General features: G+C 39.6%; 1 protein-coding gene across 7 annotated transcripts in view; it reads right to left on the reverse strand.

Moving 5' to 3' along the window:
* TNRC6B (trinucleotide repeat containing adaptor 6B) overlaps positions 1–23,897 on the reverse strand; it is a 254,595-nt gene that overhangs the window by 145,591 nt on the left and 85,107 nt on the right. For all 7 annotated transcript variants that reach the window (XM_043440505.1, XM_043440500.1, XM_043440504.1 and 4 more), the window contains one exon: positions 16,123–16,190. In XM_043440505.1, the coding sequence (XP_043296440.1) occupies positions 16,123–16,190 (68 nt within the window). The remainder of the gene's footprint in view (positions 1–16,122; positions 16,191–23,897) is intronic.

Genomic DNA, 23,897 nt, shown 5'->3' on the forward strand with positions numbered 1-23,897 from the left:
CCTAATACCCATCTGAACTAAGACATGATACAAAAAAATAAAACTATAGATCAATCTTCACTTGTGAAGATGGACACAAAAATCCCAAGTAAAATATCAGCAAATAGAACTTAGCGGATTAGAGCATAATTTATTATGACCATGAAAAGTTTACAACAACAATGCAAGAATTGTTAAACTACAAAATTTATTAATAGAACTCTTTATTTGTTCAACAAGTATATTCTAACTGCCTTGTATGTGTCAGACTCTGTGCTAGGTGCTGGGGATACAGCAGTACCAAATAAGGTAGGTTCATTCCCCCATGGAGCAATATCCTCGTGGGAGAAAGAAACTCACTCAGAAGGAATTAAAGAGTTGGTGAAAGTGAAAGTCGATTAGTGATGTCCAACTCTTTGCAACCCCATGAACTGTAGCCCACCAGGCTCCTCTGTCCATGGAATTCTCCAGGAAAGAATAATGGAGTGGGTTGCCATTCCATTCTCCAAGGGATCTTCCCAACCCAGGATTGAACCCAGGTCTCCGGCATTACAGGTGGATTCTTTACCATCTGAGCTACCTGGGAGACTATGGTAAAACTGAGGGAGACTCACTTTATATCAGGAGCTAAGGAAGGCTTTTCTCAGAAGGGGCATTTAAGCTGAGTTGAAAAGCAACTGCTTGGGCTTCCACAGTGACTCAGTGGTAAAGAATCTGCCTGCCAGTGCCGAAGACAAGTGTTCGATCCCTGATCCAGGAAGATCCCACGTGCTATGGGGCAACTAAGCTTGTGCGCCACACTATTGAGCTTGTGCTCCAGAGCCTGCGAGCCACAACTATTGAGTCCACAAGCCACAACTTTAGAGCCTGTGCTCCAAAACAAGAGAAGCCACTACAATGAGAAGCTCATGTACCGCAGCTAGAGAAAAGCCTGTGCAACAGCAAAGACCCAGCAGAACCAAAAGGAAATAAAAAATAAAAATAAATTTTAGAAAAAGAAAAGCAACCACTTGAGTGTTCAAAGAACAAGAAGGATGATCAGGAGGTTAGGCCAGATGCCTGGGGAGAGAGGTGGGAGATGAAGGTAGAAGAAAGTAGATCAAACTGGGTCTTGCAGGTCACAGAAAGGTAAGGATTTTATTGTAAGAAGAATGTAAAGTCACAGAAGAATATTAAAGGAGAGTGAACAGTGCCATTTTATCCATTATTCACTCTCCACTTAATACCTGGGATCTACAAGCTTTTCGAGGGTCTAGGCAAATGTTTGGGATCTGAAAAAATATATTTACAAGTCCAACATACAGAAAGAAAATTATAATGATAAAAATTAATAAATGCTTAAGTGTCCTCAGACTATAACACCAAGCAACTCCATTCATTAAGGTAAACATTTCTTAAGTTTTCACTACATTTGAGAACAATTCTCACTCTGCAAAAAATGCTATGTTAATCATTAAAAAATCTTAAGGGTAATTACAAATTAAGTCAGTTATTTGTAGCCAGAGAATGCCAAAAGCAAAACAATTAAAATTCTTTTATCTATGATAAAAAATAAATAAAACCATGTATTTAATACAGGATGTGGATACCTTTTAACATGTTTCCTATAAAGTGGGACAAAAGTCTCTAAAACTTCTCAAAGTAAGCATTCCAAGGACCCATGCTGGTCTTACAACCACTCTAGACAGGATTAGAGTTACATGTTCAAAAGCTGATCCTGGCTTGCCTATGGAAAATACGCTACCAAGGACCATGAGGAAAAGTAGAGACAAGTTGGAAGGTGAATATAGCCTTCTAGGTGAGGGAAGATAGCCTGGATCAGATGGAGGCATAAATATAGGTACAGAGAACACGCAACATATTAAAAAGTAGAAGAGCTTCTATCATAAAGTAACTGGCTACTACTGTTAATAAGAATGCAATCTGTGACCACAAAGTATAGTAAGGCCAATCAACCCAAATAAGACTCCAGGTTCTCCCCTCGAAGTCCAGGGTTAGGACCCAGCGCTTTCACTGCTGTGGCCCCAGAGTCAATCCCTGGCTGGGGAACTAAGATCCTGTAAGCCAGATAGCAGAGACAAAAAAGGAAAAAAAAAGACTCCAAACTCTGAAGTCACCATTCATTCATACAGTCAAGAACCATTTTTTAGGATCTACTATGTATTAGGTACTATACTAGAACCAAGCCCAGGAGGGTACAAAGAGGATTTTAACACCCTGAAGGACAGAGATGTGAAAATTCATAATTCAAATATGGCATAGTGAGTGCCATAATTAAAATACAAATAAAGATATAAGATGGTTACGCTCTAGGAATACGAAGAACTGCTGTAAGTCAGAAAAGGTTTCATAGAGGAGGTAAGATTTTAAACTGAGTCTCAAAGAATGAGTTGGAATTTGTCATGTAGAAAACATAGTTTCGAAGAAACTTAATACTGTTTTCCATAGAAGTTATGGCATCTTATAATCCCACCAATAGTTCACAAAGGTTCCAATTTATCCACATCCTTGCCAACATGTTATTTGTTTTTTATTTTTTTTGATAGTTGTCATCCTGATGAGTGTGAAATGACACCTCATTGTGGTTTTGATTTACATTTCCTTGCTGATTAGTGATGCAGAGTGTCCTTACATATGCTTATGGGCCATTTATGTTATCGTCTTTGGAGAAATGTCTATTCAAGCCCTTTGGATATTTTTAAATCATGTTATTTGATTTTTGTTGTTGTTGAGTTGTAGCTCTTTATATATTCTGGATATTAATCTCTGATTAGATACACAATTTGCAAATATTTTCTCCCATTCTGTAGGACACCTTTTCACTCTATGTTCTTTGATGCACAAAATTTTCAAAATTTTTTAAGTCTGATGTAGTTCCATTTGTCTATTTTTGCTTTTTTAGCTGTTTTTGGTGTCCTATCCAAAAAACCATTGCAAGTCCAATGTCATGAAGCTTTTATTGTGTTTTCTTTCAGGAGTTTCAAAGTCTTAGGTCTTAAGCTTACGTCTTTAATCCACTTTGACAATTTTTTTTTTGACAATTTTTTGTATATGGTGTAAGATAAGGGTCTAACTTGATCCTTTTGCAAATAGATACCCAAAATCCCCAACACCACATGTTGAAAAGACTGTCTGTTTCCCCCATGGAATGGTCATGGCACTCATGTCAAAGATTATTCAACCTTATATACAAGGGTTTATTTCTGGGCTTTCTATTCTATTCCATTGGTCTATTTGCCTGTCTTAATGCCAGTATCACACTCTTTTTGATTACTGTACCTTTATGATATATTTTGAAATTAGGAATGTGAATTCTCCAACTCTGTTACAAATGACCAATTATTTTTATAAAATGTGCAAAGACAGTATGTTTTTCCTCACAAACTTAACATAGATCGTTAACCACAGCTTCTTTTCATTTTACCTCTTTTCACCACGATCCCCCTGTCAGTTGAATTAGTAGCTGTAGGTACTTGGGGGGTTCCTAAATGGAAAGCTAAACTGATGATATATTGATTTTAGGTTTAATGGTAAATATTTATGTGGTCCTCAGTCAATTCCGTGTGTGGCTGAGTTACAATTAACTGTCCTGTGTACAAAGATGTTGCTGGGCCACTGAACATGCTGACAGAAATGTGCAGGGTAGATCATACCATGATACAAATGTGTCAATTCAAAGAGTATTTCAGGGTAGTCAGTACACAAGAAAAAATGTAGCCTTGCAATCCTACAGCCCATATATGAAGGATACTTGCTAGAGTTCTCCCAAAGTTGATAACAATCTTATATCATGTTTATCATGATATAACAATCTTATATCATGTTTATATAACAAGTTTATATCAACTTGTTTATATAACAAGTTTATATCATGTCACCAATAGCAGCTGTCAACCTTATTTTGTCGACCAAGGTCTGCATAGTCAAAGTTACGGTTTCTCCAGTAGTCATGTATGGATGTGAGAGTTGGACCACAAAGAAGGCTGAGTGTCAAAGAATTGATGCTTTTGAACTGTGATGTTAAGAGAAGACTCTTGAGTGTCCCTTGGACTGCAAGGAGATCAAACCAGTCAATACCTCAGGAAATTAATCATGAATATTCATTCAAAGGACTGATGCTGAAACTCCAATACTCTGGCCCCCTGATGCAAAGAGCTCACTCGTAAGAGACCCTGATGCTGGGAAAGACTGAAGGCAAGAGGAGAAGGGGGTGACAGAGGATGAGATGGTTAGATGGCATCACCAAGTCAAGGAACATGAGTTTGAGCAAACTCCGGGAGACAGTGAAGGACAGTGAAGACTGGAGTGCTGCAGTCCACGGGCTCACAAAGAGTCGGACACGACTGGGCAACTGAACAACAACAACAGCAGTTGTGAAGCTGAAAGAAACTTTTAAAATCTATCAGTAACAAAAAGCATACTTTGGTCAACCATGTTATAGAAGACATCAAATTATCTTTTTATCTCTTTTTAGAAAATGTCACAGAATTGTTGTAATATGAAGAGGTAATCAAAGTGGAAGCAGCCAAAAAATGTTGGAAAGAAATTTCACAGCAACATGTTAGGGAAATATTAATACAAATGAATATAAAATTATGTTATTTTCTGAATTTTGTATTTGTCAATTCTTGAGTTGCCATTTTTGTGATTTCTTTCCTCATTGTAAATAAATATTCACTTTTGTACCTCTAATTAGGACTTCCCAGGTGGCATCAGTGGTAAAGAATCTGCCTGCCAATGCAGGAGACATAAGAGATGCAGGTTCGATCCCTGGGTCACAGGTTCAATCGCCAGGTCAGGAAGATCCCCGGAGGAGAGCACAGCAACTCACTCCTGTATTCTTGCCCAGAGAATCCCATGGACAGAGGAGCCTGGCGGGCTACAGTCCACAGGCTCACAAAGAGTCAGACACAACTAAAGCAACTTAGTACAGATGCACCTCTAATTATGTAAATGAAATCAATGTTTTTCTTTTTTTTAAATTTTATCTGGAGTATAGTTAATTTACAGTGTAGTGTTAGCTTCAGGTGTGCAGCAAAGTGATTCAGTTACACACACATGTTTTCACTCCTTTTTAGATTCTTCTCTCATACACATGACCACAGAATACTGAGTAGGGTCCCCTCTGTCGAACAGTAGGTCCCTGTTGGTTATCTAATTTTCTTTTTCTTAAAGAGCATTCCCACAAAACCTAGATTTGTTCCTGGTCAGAAAGAAGAGTCTCTTTGCTTGAACAAAGGCATGTAAGGGGGAAGGAAACTAGATACACATGGAAGACCTTATGGAGAGACACTGGGCAGGAGCAGGAAGATCTTTTAAACAGTAGAAGAAATATGTATAAGTAGGCTAAAGGCATCCTATGGAGGCCCTCAGACGCAAAGAAAGACTTCAGGCTTGGATAGAAAATCTTTTTTTTTTTTTCCTTTCCAAAATAAGCAACAATCAACTGGTTTACACGTGAAAGTGAAAGCGAAGTCGCTCAGTCGTGTCCGACTCTTTGGGACCCCATGGACTGTAGCCTACCAGGCTCCTCTGTCCATGGGATTCTCCAGGCAAGAATACTGAAGTGGGTTGCCATTTCCTTCTCCAGGGGATCTTCCCAACCTAGGGATCAAACCCAGGTCTCCTGCATTGCAGGCAGATGCTTTAGCCTCTGGGCCACCAGGAAAGCCCCTGGTTTACAGGCAGGGACACTTAAAAGAGAACTGTGATAAAATTGGGTCTGTTGGGATATACTTAAGAAAGTACTGAACATAAAGTCAAACATGGCAAGTTATCCCTTTACTTTTCTTCTGCTGATAATGAATAAAGTATTCTCGAGTTAGGATTTTTAGTCACCCCACCTCAGATTTTCAAAGTGAGTGTATAGAACAGGGATTCTTAACAGTCTGTGGAAACTTACTGATGTCCTCATTTATTTGATATACACTTATTGATGCTTTCTGGTGCCAACAGCAGTGACCATGCTGGCAAAAGTCTGTTCTTGTAGAGCTGAAGACAGAGCATAAACCCTCAGCCTGACCTTTCACCTTCCACTACCTGCCTTCACATTGTGCCTCCTCTTTACTACAATCTCTCCCCCAACACCCCCCAACCTCCACCCACTGCTGCCCCAGTACTTCTGCCCAAACCTCAGTTCACAGAGACTCCGGTGGAAAGGGGAAAGGTGTGGTGCTCAGGGAAGAACGTGTGTCCATACCCTCTAGAGAACATAAAATTTGGGGGAATAAACATTACCTTCTCCTCATGATACCACTGAAAATTCCTGCAACTGAACATGCACTTCTTTATCTATACTTACATAATCCTATGTTCAAAACATTTTACAACTACATGATAAGAGTAACATCTCGAAAAAGGCAGCCTTAAAACACCAATTTCAAGGAACTGGGCAAATACATCTTGCCTTTCAAGAAATGCTTTTCCATAAAGGCATATTATCTGTCCATAAGTAAAATATAAGCTAAATAAATAAAACTTTAAGTAAATGAACTGTAGTTTTCTGAGAGCCACATGTGCTACCCCATTCATTGTGTTTAAAGTTAGCACCTTTGCCTATAAAGACCAGCAATCCACACAGTCTACAATTATTTGCAATTAGGAAACACAGGGAAAACCTCATAAAATAAAGCTTAGAACTTAAAGACATTTTCAAATAATTAATTTAAGTGACTTCAATGCAGATTAGAAAATTTATTAGCAAGTGAAAGTTTCCCAAAGACCTAGTACAAAATGTTTATGGTTATGCTAAAACTTCTAGCAGCAAAAATTCCATGAGCATAAATAACTATCTACTGAACCTCTTTGTGGTATTTTCAAAATACCAATAAACTTGAAAATAACACTTACTTCCTTTCTCCCAAAAATAATATGAAAAGATCATATAGAAACCCAACTATTTCTCTGATGCCCAATTTATTGCTGTGTAACAATGACTGAAATTACAGAGGGTTTCAATTTGTTCTTAGTAAGTTTATTTCACCATGTACATATTTTAATGGTCCAAAGGCAGGGGGAAAGCTAATGAAAACTGATGGTAGAAAACAGAAAATAAAACATTAAACAACCAAAAAACCCTTTCCTATGGCCAAATACCAAGGTCTGTGTTTTGAAGATAATTATCTATAAACTGAGTAATGTGGAAATACTTTCATTTCCTCTGTATTTAGGAAATGTTACAAAGCTTCCCAAAGCCTTTATTATTTATTTTTGGCTATGCTGGGTCTTTGCATGGTATGTGGGCTTTCTCAGTTCCCTAAACAGGGATCAAACCTGCACTGCCTGCATTGGAAGGCGAATTCTTAACCACTGGACCAACAGACAAGTACTTCTAAAGCCTTTAAATAAGCACCAAACAAATGGTTCTCAAAGAGTTTAGTGTTAAATTTGGTAGTCAATATAAAACAAGGACTATCAACTGTAGAGATCTGCAAAGACTAAACTTTTAAAAGCTGCACTGCAGCATAAGATGAATGTGAAGAGATAACGGTAGAAGAAGGAGTTAAGAGTATGAGCAGAAATAAAGGTAAGGACTAACTATCAGAATTTATAAAAGGTCTGTATAATTAATAATTCAGAAAATTAAAAGGACTTTTTTTAACTAGACATTTAAGTTGCAAAGAATGTAATTATTTAGAAGAGAATTTAATCAAGACATTGGAGTTAAGACATTTAAAAAACAGAACCTCAAGCAGAAAGGATACTGTACCACACTGGGGCATAAAGGGTAGTGTTGACTCCCCAAATTATATTCCTCTCTCTGAATCAACATAAAACTGTCTTCAACATTTAATTTCCTTACAGGTCTTCCTTGTAAGAACAGATTCTCTCTTAGGGAGAGACAAAAAAGATAGTACCCTAAGAAGAGTTGAAATACACAAACTGCTATAATTAATCATATCGCCAACACATAACAGGGGGATAAAAAAAGTGAAAGTGTTAGTTGCTCAGTCATGTCCAACTGTTTGTGACTCCATGGACTATGGCCCGCCAGGCTCCTCTGTCCATGGGATTCTCCAGGCAAGAATACTGGAGTGGGTTGACACTTCCTTAGAGGGGATCTTCCCAACCCAGGGATGGAACCTGGGTCTCCTGCATTGTCCCTTCACAGATCACTGCCTTGTCGTGGTGAAGGGGCTTGTATAACTCAATGAAGCTGTAAGCCATGCCGTGTAGAGCCATCCAAGACAGATGGGTTATCAGAGAGTTCTGACAAAATGTGATCCACTGGAGGAGGGGATGGTAAACCACCCCAGTGTACTTGTCATGAGAACCTCATGAACTGTATAAAAGGACAAAAAGATATGACACTGAAAGAGGAGTCCCCCAGGTCTGAAGGTATCCAATATGCTACTGGGGAAGAGTGGAGGATAACTATTAATAGCCCCAGAAAGAATGAAGCGTCTAGGCCAAAGTGTAAACGACGCTCAGTTGTGGATATGTCTGGTGATGAAAGTAAAATCCAATGCTGCAAAGAGCAGTATTGCATAGGAACCTGGAATGTTAGGTCCATGAATCAAGGTAAATTGGACATGTCAAGCAGGAGATGATAAGAATAAACATTGACATCTTAGGAACCAGTGAACCAGAAATGGACTGATTAAATGGACCAGAATGGGCAAATTTAATTCAGGTGATCATTGTACCAACTACTGTGGGCAAGAATCCTATAGAAAAAATGGAGTAGCCCTCACAATAAACAAAAAGAGTCCAAAATGCAAACGACAGAATGATCTCAGTTCATTTCCAAGGCAAGCTATTCAACATCACAGTAATCCAAGTCTATGTCCCTACCACCGATGCTGAAGAAGCTGATCAGTTCTATGAAGACCTAAAAGACCAACTAGAACTAACACCAAAAAAAGATGTTCTATTCATCACTGGGGATTTTAATGCAAAAGTAGGAAGTCAAGCAATACCTGGAGTAGCAGGCAAGTTTGGCTTTGAATAACAAAATGAAGATGGGCAAAGGCTAACTGAATTCTGCCAAAAGAATGCACTGATCATAGCAATACCCTTTTTCAACAACACAAGAGATGACTTTACACATGGACATCACCAAATGGCCAATACCAAAAATAAAATTATCTGACTGAGTGATTTTTACTTTCACTTTTGTAGTCAAAAGATAGAGAAGCTGTAAAGTCAGCAAAAACAAGACTTGGAGCTGACTGTGGCTCAGATCATCAGCTTCTCATAGCAAAATTCAGGCTTAAAACTAAAGAAATCGGGGAAAACCAGTAGGCCAGCCAGGTATGACTTAAATCCCCTGTGAATATGCAGTGGAGGTAATGAACAGATTCAAGGGATTAGATCTAGAAAACAGCGTGCCTGAAGAACTATGGACAGAGGTCTGTAATATTGTACAAGAGGCAGCAAACAAAACTATCCCAAAGAAAAAGAAAAGCAAGATGGTAAAGTGGTCATCTGAGGAGGCTTTACAAATAGCTAAAGAAAGAAGAGAAAGCAAAAAGCAAGAGAGAAAGGGAAAGTTATATCCAATTAAATGCAGAGTTCCGAAGAACAGCACAGAGACAGGTAAGGAGGCCTTCTTCAATGAACAGGGCCTAAAACGAGAAGAAAACAACAGAAGGGGAAAGACTAGAGATCTTTTCAGGAAAATTGGAGATATCAAGGGAACACTTCGCCCAAAGGTGGGCACAATATGGGACAGAAATAGTAGAGACCTAGTAGACACTGAAGAGATCAGTAAGAGATGGAAAGAATACACAGAAGAACTATACAAAAAAGATTTTCATGAACCAGATTACTATGATGGTGTGGTCAGTCACCAGAACCAGACATTCTGAACAGCAAAGTCAAATGGGCCTTAGGAAGCACTGCTGTTAATAAAGCTAGTGGATGTGATGGAATTCCAGTAGAACTATTCAAAACCTTAAAGGATGATGCCATCAAAGTGTTGCACTCAACATGTCCACAAATATGGAAGACTCAGCAGTGACCACAGGACTGGAAAAGGTCAATCCTCATCCTAATTCCCAAGCAGGGTAGTACTAAAGAATGTGCTAACTGTTGCACAATTGCACCCATCTCCCACGCTAGCAAGGTCATGCATAAAATTTGCATGCTAGGCTTTAGCATCATGTGAACAAAGAACTTCCGTATGTCCAAGCTGGGTTTAAAAAAGGAAGACGAACCAGAGATCAAATTGCCAATATTTGCTGGATCACAGAGAAAGCTAGGGAATTTCAGAAAACATCTACCTCCGTTTCATTGACTACATTAAGCCTTTGACTGTGTGGATCAAAATAAACTGTGGAAAGTTCTTAAAGAGATGGGAATACCAGACCATCTAACCTGACTCCTGAGAAACATGTATGTGGATCAAGAAGCAACAGTTAGAACATGGTATAGAACAACTTATTGGTTCAAGATTGAGAAAGGAGTACAACAGGACTGTCTGCTGTCGTTTAACCTATACGCTGAGCACATTGTGAGAAACGCCAGGCAGAATAAGTTTCAAGCTGGAATCAAGATAGGTGGGAGAAACATCAATAACCTCAGATATATGGATGATACCACTCTAAAGGCTGAAAGTGAAGATGAACTAAAGAGCCTCTTGAGGGTGAAGGAGGAGAGTGAAGAACCAGCTTAAAACTAAGTATTAAAAAATCTAAGACCATGGCATCTGGCCCCATTATTTCATGGCAAATAGAAGGGGAAAAGGTGGAAGTAGTGACAGATTTCCTCTTCTTGGGCTCTAAAATCACTGCAAATGGTGACTGCAGCCATTAAATCAGAAGACGATTGCCTCTTGGCAGGAAAGCTATAACAACCTAGACAGTATGTTGAAAACAGAGAGATTACTCTGCCGACATAGTCAAGGCTATGGTCTTCCCAGTGGTCATATATAATTGTGAGAGCCAGACCATAAAAAAGGCAGAGCACCAAAGAATTGATGCCTTTGAACTATGGTGCTGGAGATGACTCCTGAGAGTCCCTTGGACAGCAAGATCAAACCAGTCAATCTTAAGGGAAATCAACCCTGAATACTCGTTGGAAGGACTGATGCTGAAGCTGAAGCTCCAATATCTTGGACACCTGATGCGAACAGCTTACTCACTGGAAATGTACCTGATGCTGGGAAAGATTGAGGGCAGAAGAAGAGAGTATCAGAGGATGAGAAGCCTGGATGGCATCACAGATGCAATGGACATGAACTTGAGCAAACTTCATGAGATGGTGAGGGACAGAGAGGCCTGGTGTGCTGCAGTCCATGGAGTAGCAAAGAATTGGACATGACTGAGCAACTTTAACCAGAGAAGGCAATGGCACCCCACTCCAGTACTCTTGCCTGGAAAATCCCATGGACAGAGGAGACTGGTGGGCTGCAGTCCATCGGGTCGCAACGAGTCGGACACGACTGAGCGACTTCACTTTCACTTTTATGCACTGGAGAAGGAAATGGCAACCCACTCCAGTGTTCTTGTCTGGAGAATCCCAGGGACGGCGGAGCCTGGTGGGCTGCCGTCTATGGGGTCACAGAGTCGGACACGACTGAAGCGCCTTAGCAGCAGCAGCAGAGCAACTTTAACACCTTTTCACTTTCACTCAAAACACTGTAGTGTGAAAACAAGGACTTTGGAGCCAAGGGCAGCCTGAGCTTTCACTTCTTCTGTAGCAAGGCAGTTTGGTTTAATTTACTTAACTCGGATTCTTGCTCGTGTTCGTGATTAAGCAGTATACAGATGACTGAGAATTTGGTCTCACATTTTCATAAAAGGGTGAGATTTTTCTGTTCAGAGTCCTTTCTCTTATTTAAAGGAATGCTTTCCTAATACCAACAAATGGCCTAATTGCTTTTGAGTGCAATGAATAAATAAAACAATATCAGTTCAATTCAGTTGCTCAGTCGTGTCCGACTCTTTGCGACCCCATGAACCGCAGCACGCCAGGCCTCCCTGTCCATCACCAACTCCCAGAATCCACTCAAACCCAAGTCCATTGTGTTGGTGATGCCATCCAACCATCTCATCCTCTGTCGTCCTCCTCTCCTCCTGCCCTCAATCTTTCCCAGCATCAGGATATTTTCAAATGAGTCAGTTCTTCGCATCAGGTGGCCAAAGTATTGGAGTTTCAGCTTCAACATCAGTCCTTCCAATGAACACCAGGATGGACTGGTTGGATCTCCTTGCAGCCCAAGGGACTCTCAAGAGTCTTCTCCAACACCACAATTCAAAAGCATCAATTCTTCTGTACTCAGCTTTCTTTATAATCCAACTCTCACATCCATACATGACTACCGGAAAAACCATAGCCTTGACTAGACGGACCTTTGTAGGCAAAGTAATGTCTCTGCTTTTTAATATGCTATCTAGTTTTATATTTAACCCAGTGTTAAACATGTCACATGATCAATATTATGTGGCAATAAACTTGGTTTGTCTGATTTTCTCCAATGGCTCATATGTGAATATACTCAGAAAAATGATCATAGATACATTAATAGTAAATAAACCTCATTAAAAAGTAAATATATTCAGACTATATAAACAAATGTTTAAAGTTGTATACGCCACTAAATCTTATTCACATGTACACCAGCAATCAGCACAACTAATCCAAATGTTAACAATTTAGCACAAACATTTTCAATATCAGAAGTCAATTATTTTTTCAAGAACGCTTTCTACATGCTTAGCTACCTTACACTGTATGTTGACAGAACTCATACCATTGAAATAAACATCACAGAAATAAAATTTTTTGAAGACTTCCAGAACCTATAGTAAAAATGTTAGATGAAGAAGGAAAGTGGCACAGATCAGCTAACAAATAATTTGAGACCTAATCCTTACTAGAATTTACTCTGTGACCTGCGAGTTATATAATCCTTGTGCTCCACCTGCCTCCATACGTGAAACAGGCAATCTATACACGCTAATACCAATGAATGGCAGCCATTTGGAAAACCCATTTAGAAAAAAATTAAGTTAGCTCTCTGCCTCTCACCATATAGAAAAATGAGTACCAGTTCAGTTAAAGGTCTAAATGTGAAAAATACAGTAGAAAAACTCAAGACATTTTATCATGTTAGAGTAGGAGGGCTTCTCTAGACAAGCATGAAACACAGAAACCATAAAGGCTGATTTTACTACATAAAAATTTAAATGGTTTATTCGTATGAAAGATACTCCAATGCTAGACAATAAGGCCTGGGAGAAAATATTTAAACATCTTAAAAGACAAAGGTTAATATCTACACTTTGTAAAGGAAAGGTTCCTACAAAGCTATCAAAACAAACATTCCAAAAGAAAAGTGGGAATCATATGTAAACAGGTGGTACAAGATATAAAAATCAATGGCCAAGAGACTAACAAGATATTCCATCTTATTAGTAAGAATAAAAGTACAAATTAAAGCCATAAAATATTACAGTGGCAAAAACTCTGAGATAAATAATTTTACTGTCATTAACGGTGTGGAGGAATGGATACTCTCTTTCACTGCAGATGGAAATGAACATTGGTAGAGTTCTTTTGAACAGTAAATTGATAGCAGCTACCTCCTTGTAAAAAAACACAGCCCATGAGCCAAACAGCTTCATATCTAGAAATTTATTCTACATAAATACATTTGTGTATAAAGATATAAGAATAAGGATGTTTAAAAAAAGTATTAATATTTGCAATAATCAAAGAAGTGAAAGTCACCAAAATATTTATTAGAGAATGATTATAGTATAACAGAATGTACTTCTGCAGAAGTACATTAAAGGAATGAAATAGATTGCAAAAGATGTCTAAGGAAAAAAGCTAAGTCTCAAAGAATGTTAGAAAAAAAATCTGTTTAGTTGTTTTTCTAAATACACAGAAAAAGTTTCAGAAGATGAGGAAGAGTAGGAGGGTAGAAGAAGCGAATAATTCTAAATTCACACTTATTGTTTGAATGTTTTATGATGACCAAATATTAACTTTTATAATTAAATAAAAGAAGATGGGAATTTCGTAAGTCATTCAGCAATGTGTCACTCACAGCATTCAGAATGTAGTATTCAGTTCCTACAATGAACTGCAATGATCCTTTGCTAACTGCAGTTCTGAGACACAAAAAATAAAATTTTTCAATCCGTTTATTTCTGTTGCCTCAAACAAAAGAACACAGCAGCTTTGCTCCCAACTCCCACAAAAGAAGTGGGCAGGTGTATGGGAGGAAGACCCAGAAAGAATATTCATTTCTGCTTTATCATTTCAATATATGATAGCTGACCAAGCCCAGAAAAAAAAAACCAAAAACAAAAACTCACAAAACAAAATTAACCAAGATTGATCTGTGAAAAGGCAGAGACTTGTGAAAACAAAACTATCAATGGAGAATGGTAAGCATACAACCCATGCCGTTTCAGGCCTGCTGGAGCCATATGAAGCTCTCTAAAAGAAGTAAGAGTTTGTAGAATGTAAAACTTGTGCGAGAATCTGCCCCAGCAATGTTTCCTGAATACCTAAAGGAGCTGATTCAGGATAGGGGTTACTGGAGCAGGTTTGTAAAGATAAAGACTGGTTTGTTTGGGAAATGGATGCCCTTCAGAGAATAGAAACTTCACCTGTGTTTTAAAAATAGGCTTTATGCCATTTTCATTGTTTCCCCCAGCTCACTCTTATCCATGAGACTTTGATCTTAACAACTGCAGTTTTGCTGGTCACAATACTTTTCAGGAACATAGTTCCTGATGTTGGCAAAGAATTTGAGTTCAAGAGATATTATAAACACTTTAAAGTCAGAAAGATTCAATTCAAATCCTAACTTCTGTTTCAAGGTGCATTATCACAGGCAAGTTACACACTCCACCATCTGAAGTAGAGACACTGTAAAGGGTGGAAAAAACACAGGCAGCATCTAAGCAAAGTTCTCATGCACAGAAAACCCTTGTCAAATGGAGCGAGGATTTTTCTATTATAACACCTTTGACCTGAGTGTAGGAGTGGAGAGTGAATAGCGGGCAGGGCATCTGAAGTGTTCCTGTAATTCTACTGGGACTAGATGTTAGGCTTTCTAATTTGCTAAAGATGAATTGATTCCATCCACCCATGCAGAATATAAGTGCATTTGACAGAATACAGCAAAGTTAGGGTTTATATTGTAAGCTATTTTTAAAACTGCCTGGTTAGCAAATTAAACCAGCTGTGAAAATATCCTGGTTTCCATTCACAACAAATACAAGACAAACACTCTCCTTTAATGAACCTAGCCTCATGGTAGCATAGCATATTCTGCATAATTCACTCCTAAGGGTTTCGGAGACAAAATTTTCATAGGACGGACCAAAACTATTTTTGAGGGGAAAAAAAAAAGATGAGAGAAAAGAGTTTCTCTCTACAGATTTTCAGTAAATTCCACAAGTCACTGTCCCATTAACTTAGAAGACTACTGTCTGAATAAAAAAATGGTAGTTATGTCAGTACTTGAAGCCAGTCTTAACTGTTTTTCCTTTAAAAGGGCATATGAAACACCAGTCTGCTCTGCAACATAATTTTTCAAGTTCTGTGACAGAAGGAAGAAAAAATCTACTCACTGCCACCAGAAAGCTACCCAGAGGACTCTCAATTTCAGATTTAGAACTTATCACTCCTTAAGAAGTTAGAGGAGAGATCCTGAATTATTTAGAATGTTGGCCAAGTCATATTATTTATAATTCCTGTTCCTCTGGGGAAACAATTTGTTATTTCAACAAAGATCAGAAGTATAAATAACTAAATGGAATAGAATTTCAGGAAGTACTATTCAAATAAATTCACACTTGGAATGCAGGGAAACAGTCTACTAATTCAGTTCACTTCATAAAGACATTGCTAAGAAAAGGATATACCATTTTACACTATCTTTGGAAATCAACCAGACTGAGTCAGTTCAATTTGAAACATCCTAAGCCTTAAAGCCTATGCTAAAGTGCAACAAAAATTTTAATTAGTCAAGTGTGAAAAACTACAAAGCCAACTTTCTTGCCCCTCCAGTTAGTCTGTCTATAAATAGAAGCAATGCACTGACGGCCACCAAAGCAACTGGGGAGGAGTTTCACAATGTACCCAACATACACATCCCCTGCAAACATGCTCTCAGCATGTTTAACCAAAGTGCTTCTGAAGATCTGTAATAAGACCCTTTTTAAATAAACTGTGACTCACTGTTTGCTTTCTTCACCAGGAGGTGGAGTCTTGCCATGCCCTTCCATTACAAAATCCTCCTGTTCCACCTGCAAAGTCAAGCACCACAGGTCAGCAGCAGTCAGGAACCAACACGCAGTCACTTCCAAGTGCAGGGCCTGTGCTTACAGAACCACGTGGCATTCCACTACACGCCTAACTAGGACAGAAGCCCCAGTCAATGGTTTTCCCACTCCATGTTTGTATAGGGCATCTCTCCTTGGGTGACCAGATTTACAGAATAAAAAAAGGAAGCATGTTGATTTGCAATTCATAACTGTGACAAAAGGTCAGCATCCAGAATATAATAAAAAAAATGCTATGAAATAGTAAGAAAAAGACAACCTCCCAGAAAACTCTACAAAATAACTGAGTATGAATTTCACTTAAGAGGATGTATACATATCGCTAAATAAATGAAAAGATGTTCAGTCTCCTGTCAATCAGGAAAATGCAAATTAAAACCATAAAGAGATACCATTTCACCACCATCAGGCTGGCTAAAGTTTAAAAGTCGGGCAATACCAAGTGTTGACAAGGGTGCAGAGCAATGGCAACCAATTCATTCCAGTGGGAGGGTAACTTGGTACCACTCTTTTTAAGTAGTCTGCCATTATCTACTACACTTGATTATGTACTTACCGTACAAACCAGTGACTGCACTTCTAGATATATACCCTAGAGAAACTTTTGTGCATATACAAAAATATTTATAGTAGCACTATTTTTAACAGGAAAAAAATAACCATTCATCAACACTAAAGTAGACAAATAGGCAGCGGTGTTCTGAGACAACAGGATATAATACTGCATGAGAATGGATGAGCTACAGCAACACAGCTCCACCTGGGTGGGTTACAAAAACACAGCACCAGGTGAGAGAAGCAAGCCACAGAAGAATACAAATCCAGTGTAAATCTATTAACATAAACTCAAACATATAAACTTTAAAATCACACATATGTATATACAAAGACACATATGTATATTTATAGTTCATAAAACTATAAAGAAAAGGGAATAACTATTACAAACTTTAGGCTAATTAGTCTCTTAGGGAGTCGGGGGGATTCAGTCAGGAAGGGGCACATGGTTTCTGGAGTACAGATTCTGTTTCTTGGCCTATGTAGGAGGTATACGGGTGCTTGTTTTAGAATTATTCTTTTAACTGTGTGTCTTTCTTTTCTCTTTCATAAGTACGGTTTATTTCTGAATACAATTTTCAAAAGAAGAAACAAAGCATTCTATTATTCCAGATGGTTTATTGCTCAATAAAGGAAAATCAGTGGCAAAGACAGAGCTACCTCCACAAACTGAGATGATTAGTCCTATGAAAACGTTCCCAAAAGGCATAATTTTTAAAAAGTCAAACAAAAGTATTCAAGGAGAGAGATCTCAACGGATGTATTCAAGGATTATTCCCTACTTAGAAAACTACTGCCCATTTCTTTTTTGCTGTTGTTGTTGCTCAGTCGTGTCCAACTCTTTGCGACCCCATGGACGGCAGCACGCAGGGCTTCCCTGTCCTTCACCATCTCCTGGAGCTTGCTCAAACTCATGTCCACTGAGTCGGTGATGCCATCCAACCATCTCATTCTCTGTCCCCCCACTTCTCCTCCTGCCCTCAATCTTTCCCAGCAATCAAGGTTAATTAATTTTTATTGAAGCACAGTTGCTTTACAACGTGTTAGTTTCTACTGAGCAGCAAAGTGAACCAGCCGTATGTATACTTACACCCCCTCCTTATTGGGCCCCCTTCCCATCCAGGGCATCATATTAAGTAGAGTTCCCTGTGCTATTTCTTTTAACAGAAACTAGTAATCTGGAAGACAGACAACAGTAATACAGACACACACCATAATGAAACCCAAATAAAACGAAAGGCTTTCCAGCTCTGCAACCCTCCCTCTGCAGTCTTCATTTCAAGAAATACTGGAGAAGATGGAATAGTATTAAGAGGCTAAGTTTCAAAAAGAACAGAAAAATTGAAATTTTTAACGGAAAAATCTCCTTTCCATTAAAAGGAGAAACTGGAGGAATTGTAAGCAAGAATAATAAAAAGACCCGAATACCGCAAAATTCAAACCAGGTTTCAACTTTTATTCTTCTCTGTGGACTTCCTGATCCTGCAGCCTACCAGGTTTTGCCAAGGAGAGACAGGATTCTCCCATTCTAAATTTACACAGTGATCTAAACCTCTAGAAGAAAAAAACATGGTTACAATGTTGCAAAGGGAACTTTATGAGGAAGTAGAGATGATCTTTGTCTAGGTCTTGGTTACAAGAAAGTACACATACATAAAAAAAAATCAATGAACTGTGCATTTTCTGAACTTTACAAATAAATGTTATGCCTCAATTAGGAAAAACAGATGACAAATTCTTTAAAGTTCCTTGGAATAATTTTCTCAAAGAATGATTATTTTCTATATACTATGAAATTTTCTCGATCTTTCATCTCTAAAAATCCTCTCCAATTAAAGACCTCTACATTGTGGACTTGGCCTCTGCTTATCTATAACCAATTTTTAATAACCACAATAATGACAAGAAGTAATAATCAAAAAGCCCACAGTTTCAACAAGCTCCCCTATAATGACTTTCAAATCTTTAACTGCAGCCCCCATAAAGTGAGTGAAAGCTGCTCGTCGTGTCTGACTCTTTGCGACCCCAGGGATTGTAGCTTACTGGGCTCCTCAGTCCGTGGAACTCTCCAGGCAAGAATACTGGAGTGGGTTGTGATTCCCTTCTCCAAAGGATCTTCCTGACCCCGAGACTGAACCCATGTCTTCTGCACTGCAGGCAGATTCTTTACCATCTGAGCCACCAGGGAAGTCCCCATATTTTGCATATTAGTCTCCACTTGGATGGTCCAATAGGTCCGAAATGAAACACCATCTTTGTCCTTAGATTTCCTCTTTTTTATATCCCCTATGTCTGTAAATGGTACTATCATTCACCAAGATCCTCAAACAGGAAACTTATAATCGAGTTACAGGCTCTCCACCTTCCCTCCTTAACCCCTTAACTTCCTTATTAATCACTAAGTAGTGGCTTCTATCTCTTACACAGCTGTCATACTCATTACCCTTTCTTTATCCCCTTTAACTGCCATAGGTAAAGACAGCTTCTCTAAAGCTCACGACTACAAAAGCCTTCTCACTAGTCTTTGTGCTTTGGGTCCCATCTCATTTCAATCCATCCTCCAAATCACTTCCATCAGATGCAAATTGTAAAGTGCAAACAAGATCACATCACTCTCCTTGAAATTTTTCACTCTCATCACCTCTCTTGAGGGCTAAAAGTTCAGTTCATTTGACTAAGTGATCTTTTTTATCGCCCCTGCCTCCCTCACCCATTCCTCCCCCCTGGTGGAGCACACACCAACTTCTCAGTCCTTTGTGCCTTTCCATAGAATGTCTCTTCTTGCCTAGAAATCCCGGTCTTCTGCCTCACATTCACTGCACATTCCTGCTCATTCCTTCAAGTACCAATTAAAATGCTTGTCCCCAGAAGATACTATCTCCTTCACCAGGGTTCTTACCTTTTCTCACTGTCCAGCATCTCAGAAGGCAACAAAAATGGTCCAGAAAGATCACTGCTCCTTACTGCCAATTCATCTGTTTTTCTCAAGACCATTTCCTCCTTTATTCTCTTCCATCTCTTTATTTCTTTATTGTCTCTTCCCATCTTTATTTCTTTTCTACAAACGTCTTGAACACTTTTGGACTTAGTTTGATGATCTCCACCACTCCTCCCCCTTGATCTCATCTTCAGAAGCTTAAATATTTTCATTCATAAAATTTACACCATGGAGAAGGAGAGGGTGGGACAAACTGAGAGAGTAGCATTGAAACATATACATCACCATATGTGAAATTAGATAGGCAGTGGATATTTGCTGTATGATGCAGGGAGCTCAAACTCTGTGCTCTGTGACAACCTAGAGGAGTTGGATGGGGTGGGAGGTAGAAAGGAGATTCAAGAGAGAGAGGACATACATATACTTACGGCTGATTCATGCTGATATATGGCAGAAACCAACACAACATCATAAAGCAATTGTGCCCCAGTTCAAAATAAATAAAAAACAAAACAAAAAAAGAAAACTTACACCATATCCTCACCTTTCTCTCACTTCCATTCATTTAACCAGTATTTGTTGGGTACATACTACATGCTAGGTGCTGTGGTGAAGAAGACAGTCTTTGCCCCACCCCCTTGAAACTTGCAGATTGGTGGGAAAGACAAACTAGTTAATTAGGAAATAGCCAGAGAATGCAATGAAACAACTTAAGGAAGGAAGGGCACTAAACTCAGTCTACAGGCATCAGATACTCTAGACCCATCCTAGGCAGCTTCATCTCCCTGCTTCAACTAGGAGGTGGGCAGGACCCGAGGCTGGGTCTTGCCATCCATCTGGACCTCTCTACACTGAGGTCCATGAACTCTGAGATCTGCCTCTGACCACAAGCGCCTCTTCCACGCCTTCCCTCCACTTGAATCTGTAAGGAGTCTTCACTGTCCCATCTAGCTCTGCGGTTTTCCTCTTCCCTCACGGTCTGTTCAGAGCTTTAGCCGACAGGCATCTTGGTGACTTTTCTCCGCAATGTCCTAAATCCGCTCACCACCAACTTGTCCTTAGGACATCCCTGTCTTGCCAAACCCTTCCCCTTCTCCCCTTCAGCTTCTGGAGTGCAGAGCTGGAGAAAGCTACAAAACTGGTTCCTTTACAAACTATACCAATTAACTTAACTCAGTGCTGACATTCAGCACCTCTGCCTGGATAGCCTGTCCTCATCCTGTCTTTCTGGTGAACTTCCACTTAACCTTCAAAGCCTGGTTGCAAAGTTACTGTTTTAGGAAGCATTTTCTGCTATCTCCCAGCACTTCCTCTTCCTCCCTTTCCCTGTGATCCTTCCCAGTAGCTCTGAAAGGCATAGCAAGCCTTTGTGATCCTTGGCTCACCTGCTCCCCCCTGCTGTTGAGCCCAGGAGGGAAACAATGTAACTTCTGTCAGTGGATTCATCCCAGACTCTAACACAGGCCTTCTGGTCCATCATTCATCCCAGACTCTCACACAGGCCTTCTGGTCCATCATTCGTTCTTTCAACAAAACTTCCCAATGCCTTTTAGGTGCCAGGACTGGGCTGAATGACTGACCTACTATACCACATCGTTCACTCATCTATCCTGTACCTTTTCTACTCTCCTTAAAGACGTCAAATCCATCCACTAGGCATTCTCCCTAAGACCATCCTTTCTGAAGATGACAATGCCTAAGATTATCTTGCGAGCCTATTCAACACAAAGTTCCAAAAGCCCCTCATTTTTTCTCTGGTGATTATACCATAAACCTCTGGATCTTCACCCATTTCCTCCCTTGACTGCTCTGCAAGGTTAACCTCATCACTTGTTGCTAAACTTGTGACCTACACCATACTGCCTCCTCTGGGATCTCATTATCTAAGGAACCCCTCTTTCTCCCTTTCTAGTAAATCCATCTCCTCAACCTACAAATATTTCATAATCTCTTCCATCTATAATTTTATTTATGTATTTATTTGTGGCTCTGTTGTCTTCATTGCTGTGTGGGCTTTTTCTCCAGTTGCAGCAAGCAGGGGCTCCTCTCCAGTTGAGGCACGTGGGCTTCATTGCGGGGACTTCTCTTGCTATGGAGCACAGGCTCCAGGGCACACAGGCTTCAGCAGATGTGGCACGCTGGCTCCGTAGTTGTGATTCCTGGACTCGAGAGCACAGGCTCAGTAATTGTGGCACACTGGCTTAGCTGCTCCTTGGCATGTGGGGTCTCCCCAGATTAGGGATCGAACCCGTGTCTCCTGCATTGGCAGGTGGATTCTTTACCACTGAGCCACCAGGGAAGCCCAATCTCTTCATTCTGAAAAAATTGTTTTTGGCCTTATAACTTCTCCAGATATCCTATTTTTTCCCTTCCCTTTAGTATCCAAATTCTTAAAGGAATAAACCACACCCTATTACTTCCATGTTCTCACCACTGAACATGCTCTTCTGCTGCCACCCCACAACACAAATGTACCTCCCTTCTCCCATCCTCCCAATATAAGTCACAATTTTTGTTCAAATCAATATTCAGGTCTAACAGTGCTATTACCCAGTAAATAACATATACAGCTGAATCATAACGAATAGTTAAATTTCCTTTCTTGGATATTTTTTTCTTTTCCCTGGAACTAAAAATTACTACTTCCTCTCATACTTTCTATCAATTTTTTTTAACTTGGTATTTATTATGTGTTTTCACTAATTCACTCGCAAACCCTCCAACAGAGTAGTGAGTCTCCTCTTAGTAAGTTCAAACACTTTAGGTAACCTGTCAATTTCACTGCAATCTTGAATACATCCCTTGGGGGTTTTCTCCTGTGCCAGCTGACTGTTTGCTCCCTAGACCACTAAATAGCTGATGCTCTGCCAAGGATGACTCTCTCCCTTCATCTCCGGGTCTCCTCACTCTCTCCCCTTCACTGGAGCATGTTTCCTAGACCCTTTGTCCTCCTCTTTTATGGTCATTCCTTTAAGCACAGACTCCAGTCATTTCCTAGTAAGAGGTATACAGGAAGTGAATTTTTTGACATTTTGAATGACTGAAATGTCCTAATTTTATCCATATATTTAACATATAGAATATTTTTATCCACACAATCAGAAACAGAAGTTCAAGTCAGTAAACCTTTCTTCCAAAAATTTGAAGGCCATGCTCCATTGTCTTCTAGCACCCCAGAGCTGCTATATAGAAATTCAATAGTATTATAAATCCTAATGTTTTGGATATGACCTGTTTCTCCTTTGGAAACATTCAGGATGCTTTTTCTAAATGCTTTATAAAAATTTATTGTTGTTGTTCAGTCACTAAGCTGTGTCTGACTCTTTGTGAGCTCATGGACTGTATTAAGGCTCCTCCATCCTTCACTGTCTCCTGGAGTTTGCTCAAATTCGTGGCCATTCAGTCAGTGATGCTATCTAACCATATCATCCTCTGCTGACCCCTTCTCCTGCCTTCAATCTTTCCCAGCATCAGGGTCTTTTCCAATGAGTTGGCTCTTTGCATAAAGTGGCCAAAGTACTGGAACTTCACATCAGTCCTTTCAATGAATATTCCGGGTTGATTTCCTTTAGGATTGACTGGTTTGATCTCCTTGCTGTCCAAGGGACTCTCAAGAGTCTTCTCCAGCACCACAATTTGAAAGCTGCGGTTCTTCTCCACTCAGCCTTCTTTATGGTCCAACTCTCACATCCATACACGACTAGTGGAAAAACCATAGCTTTGGGACCTTTGTTGGCAAAGTGATATCTCTGCTTTTTAATACACTGTCTAGGTTTGTCACAGCTTTCTAAACATGCAAACCACTAAGTATGGTCCTTCTTTCATTTATTGAGCTGGTACTGATCCAACCAGGGATCAAACCTGAGTCCCCTGCATTGCACAGAGAATTCTTGCATGATGGGAAGTCCCCCATCTTGTCCCAATTTTAATCCTTCCCTCCTGCTCTCCCTCCCCAGGCCGCCACTAATGTGCTTTCTGTCAGCATAAGTTAGTTTGCATTTTCCAGAGTTCATATGCATTGAATCACACAGTATGTACTATTTTGGCTCCCTCCCCTCCTCTCCTCTCACTTCTCTCTCCTCTCTTTTCTTTGCCTTTTTGCCCTGGCTAGAAATTCCAGTACAGCGTTGAAGAGAAACATAGTAGCAGACATCCTTTTCTTTTTTGTTGTTTTT

This window comes from Cervus canadensis, chromosome 21 (assembly GCF_019320065.1).
Source record: "Cervus canadensis isolate Bull #8, Minnesota chromosome 21, ASM1932006v1, whole genome shotgun sequence".
Taxonomy (NCBI): domain Eukaryota; kingdom Metazoa; phylum Chordata; class Mammalia; order Artiodactyla; family Cervidae; genus Cervus; species Cervus canadensis.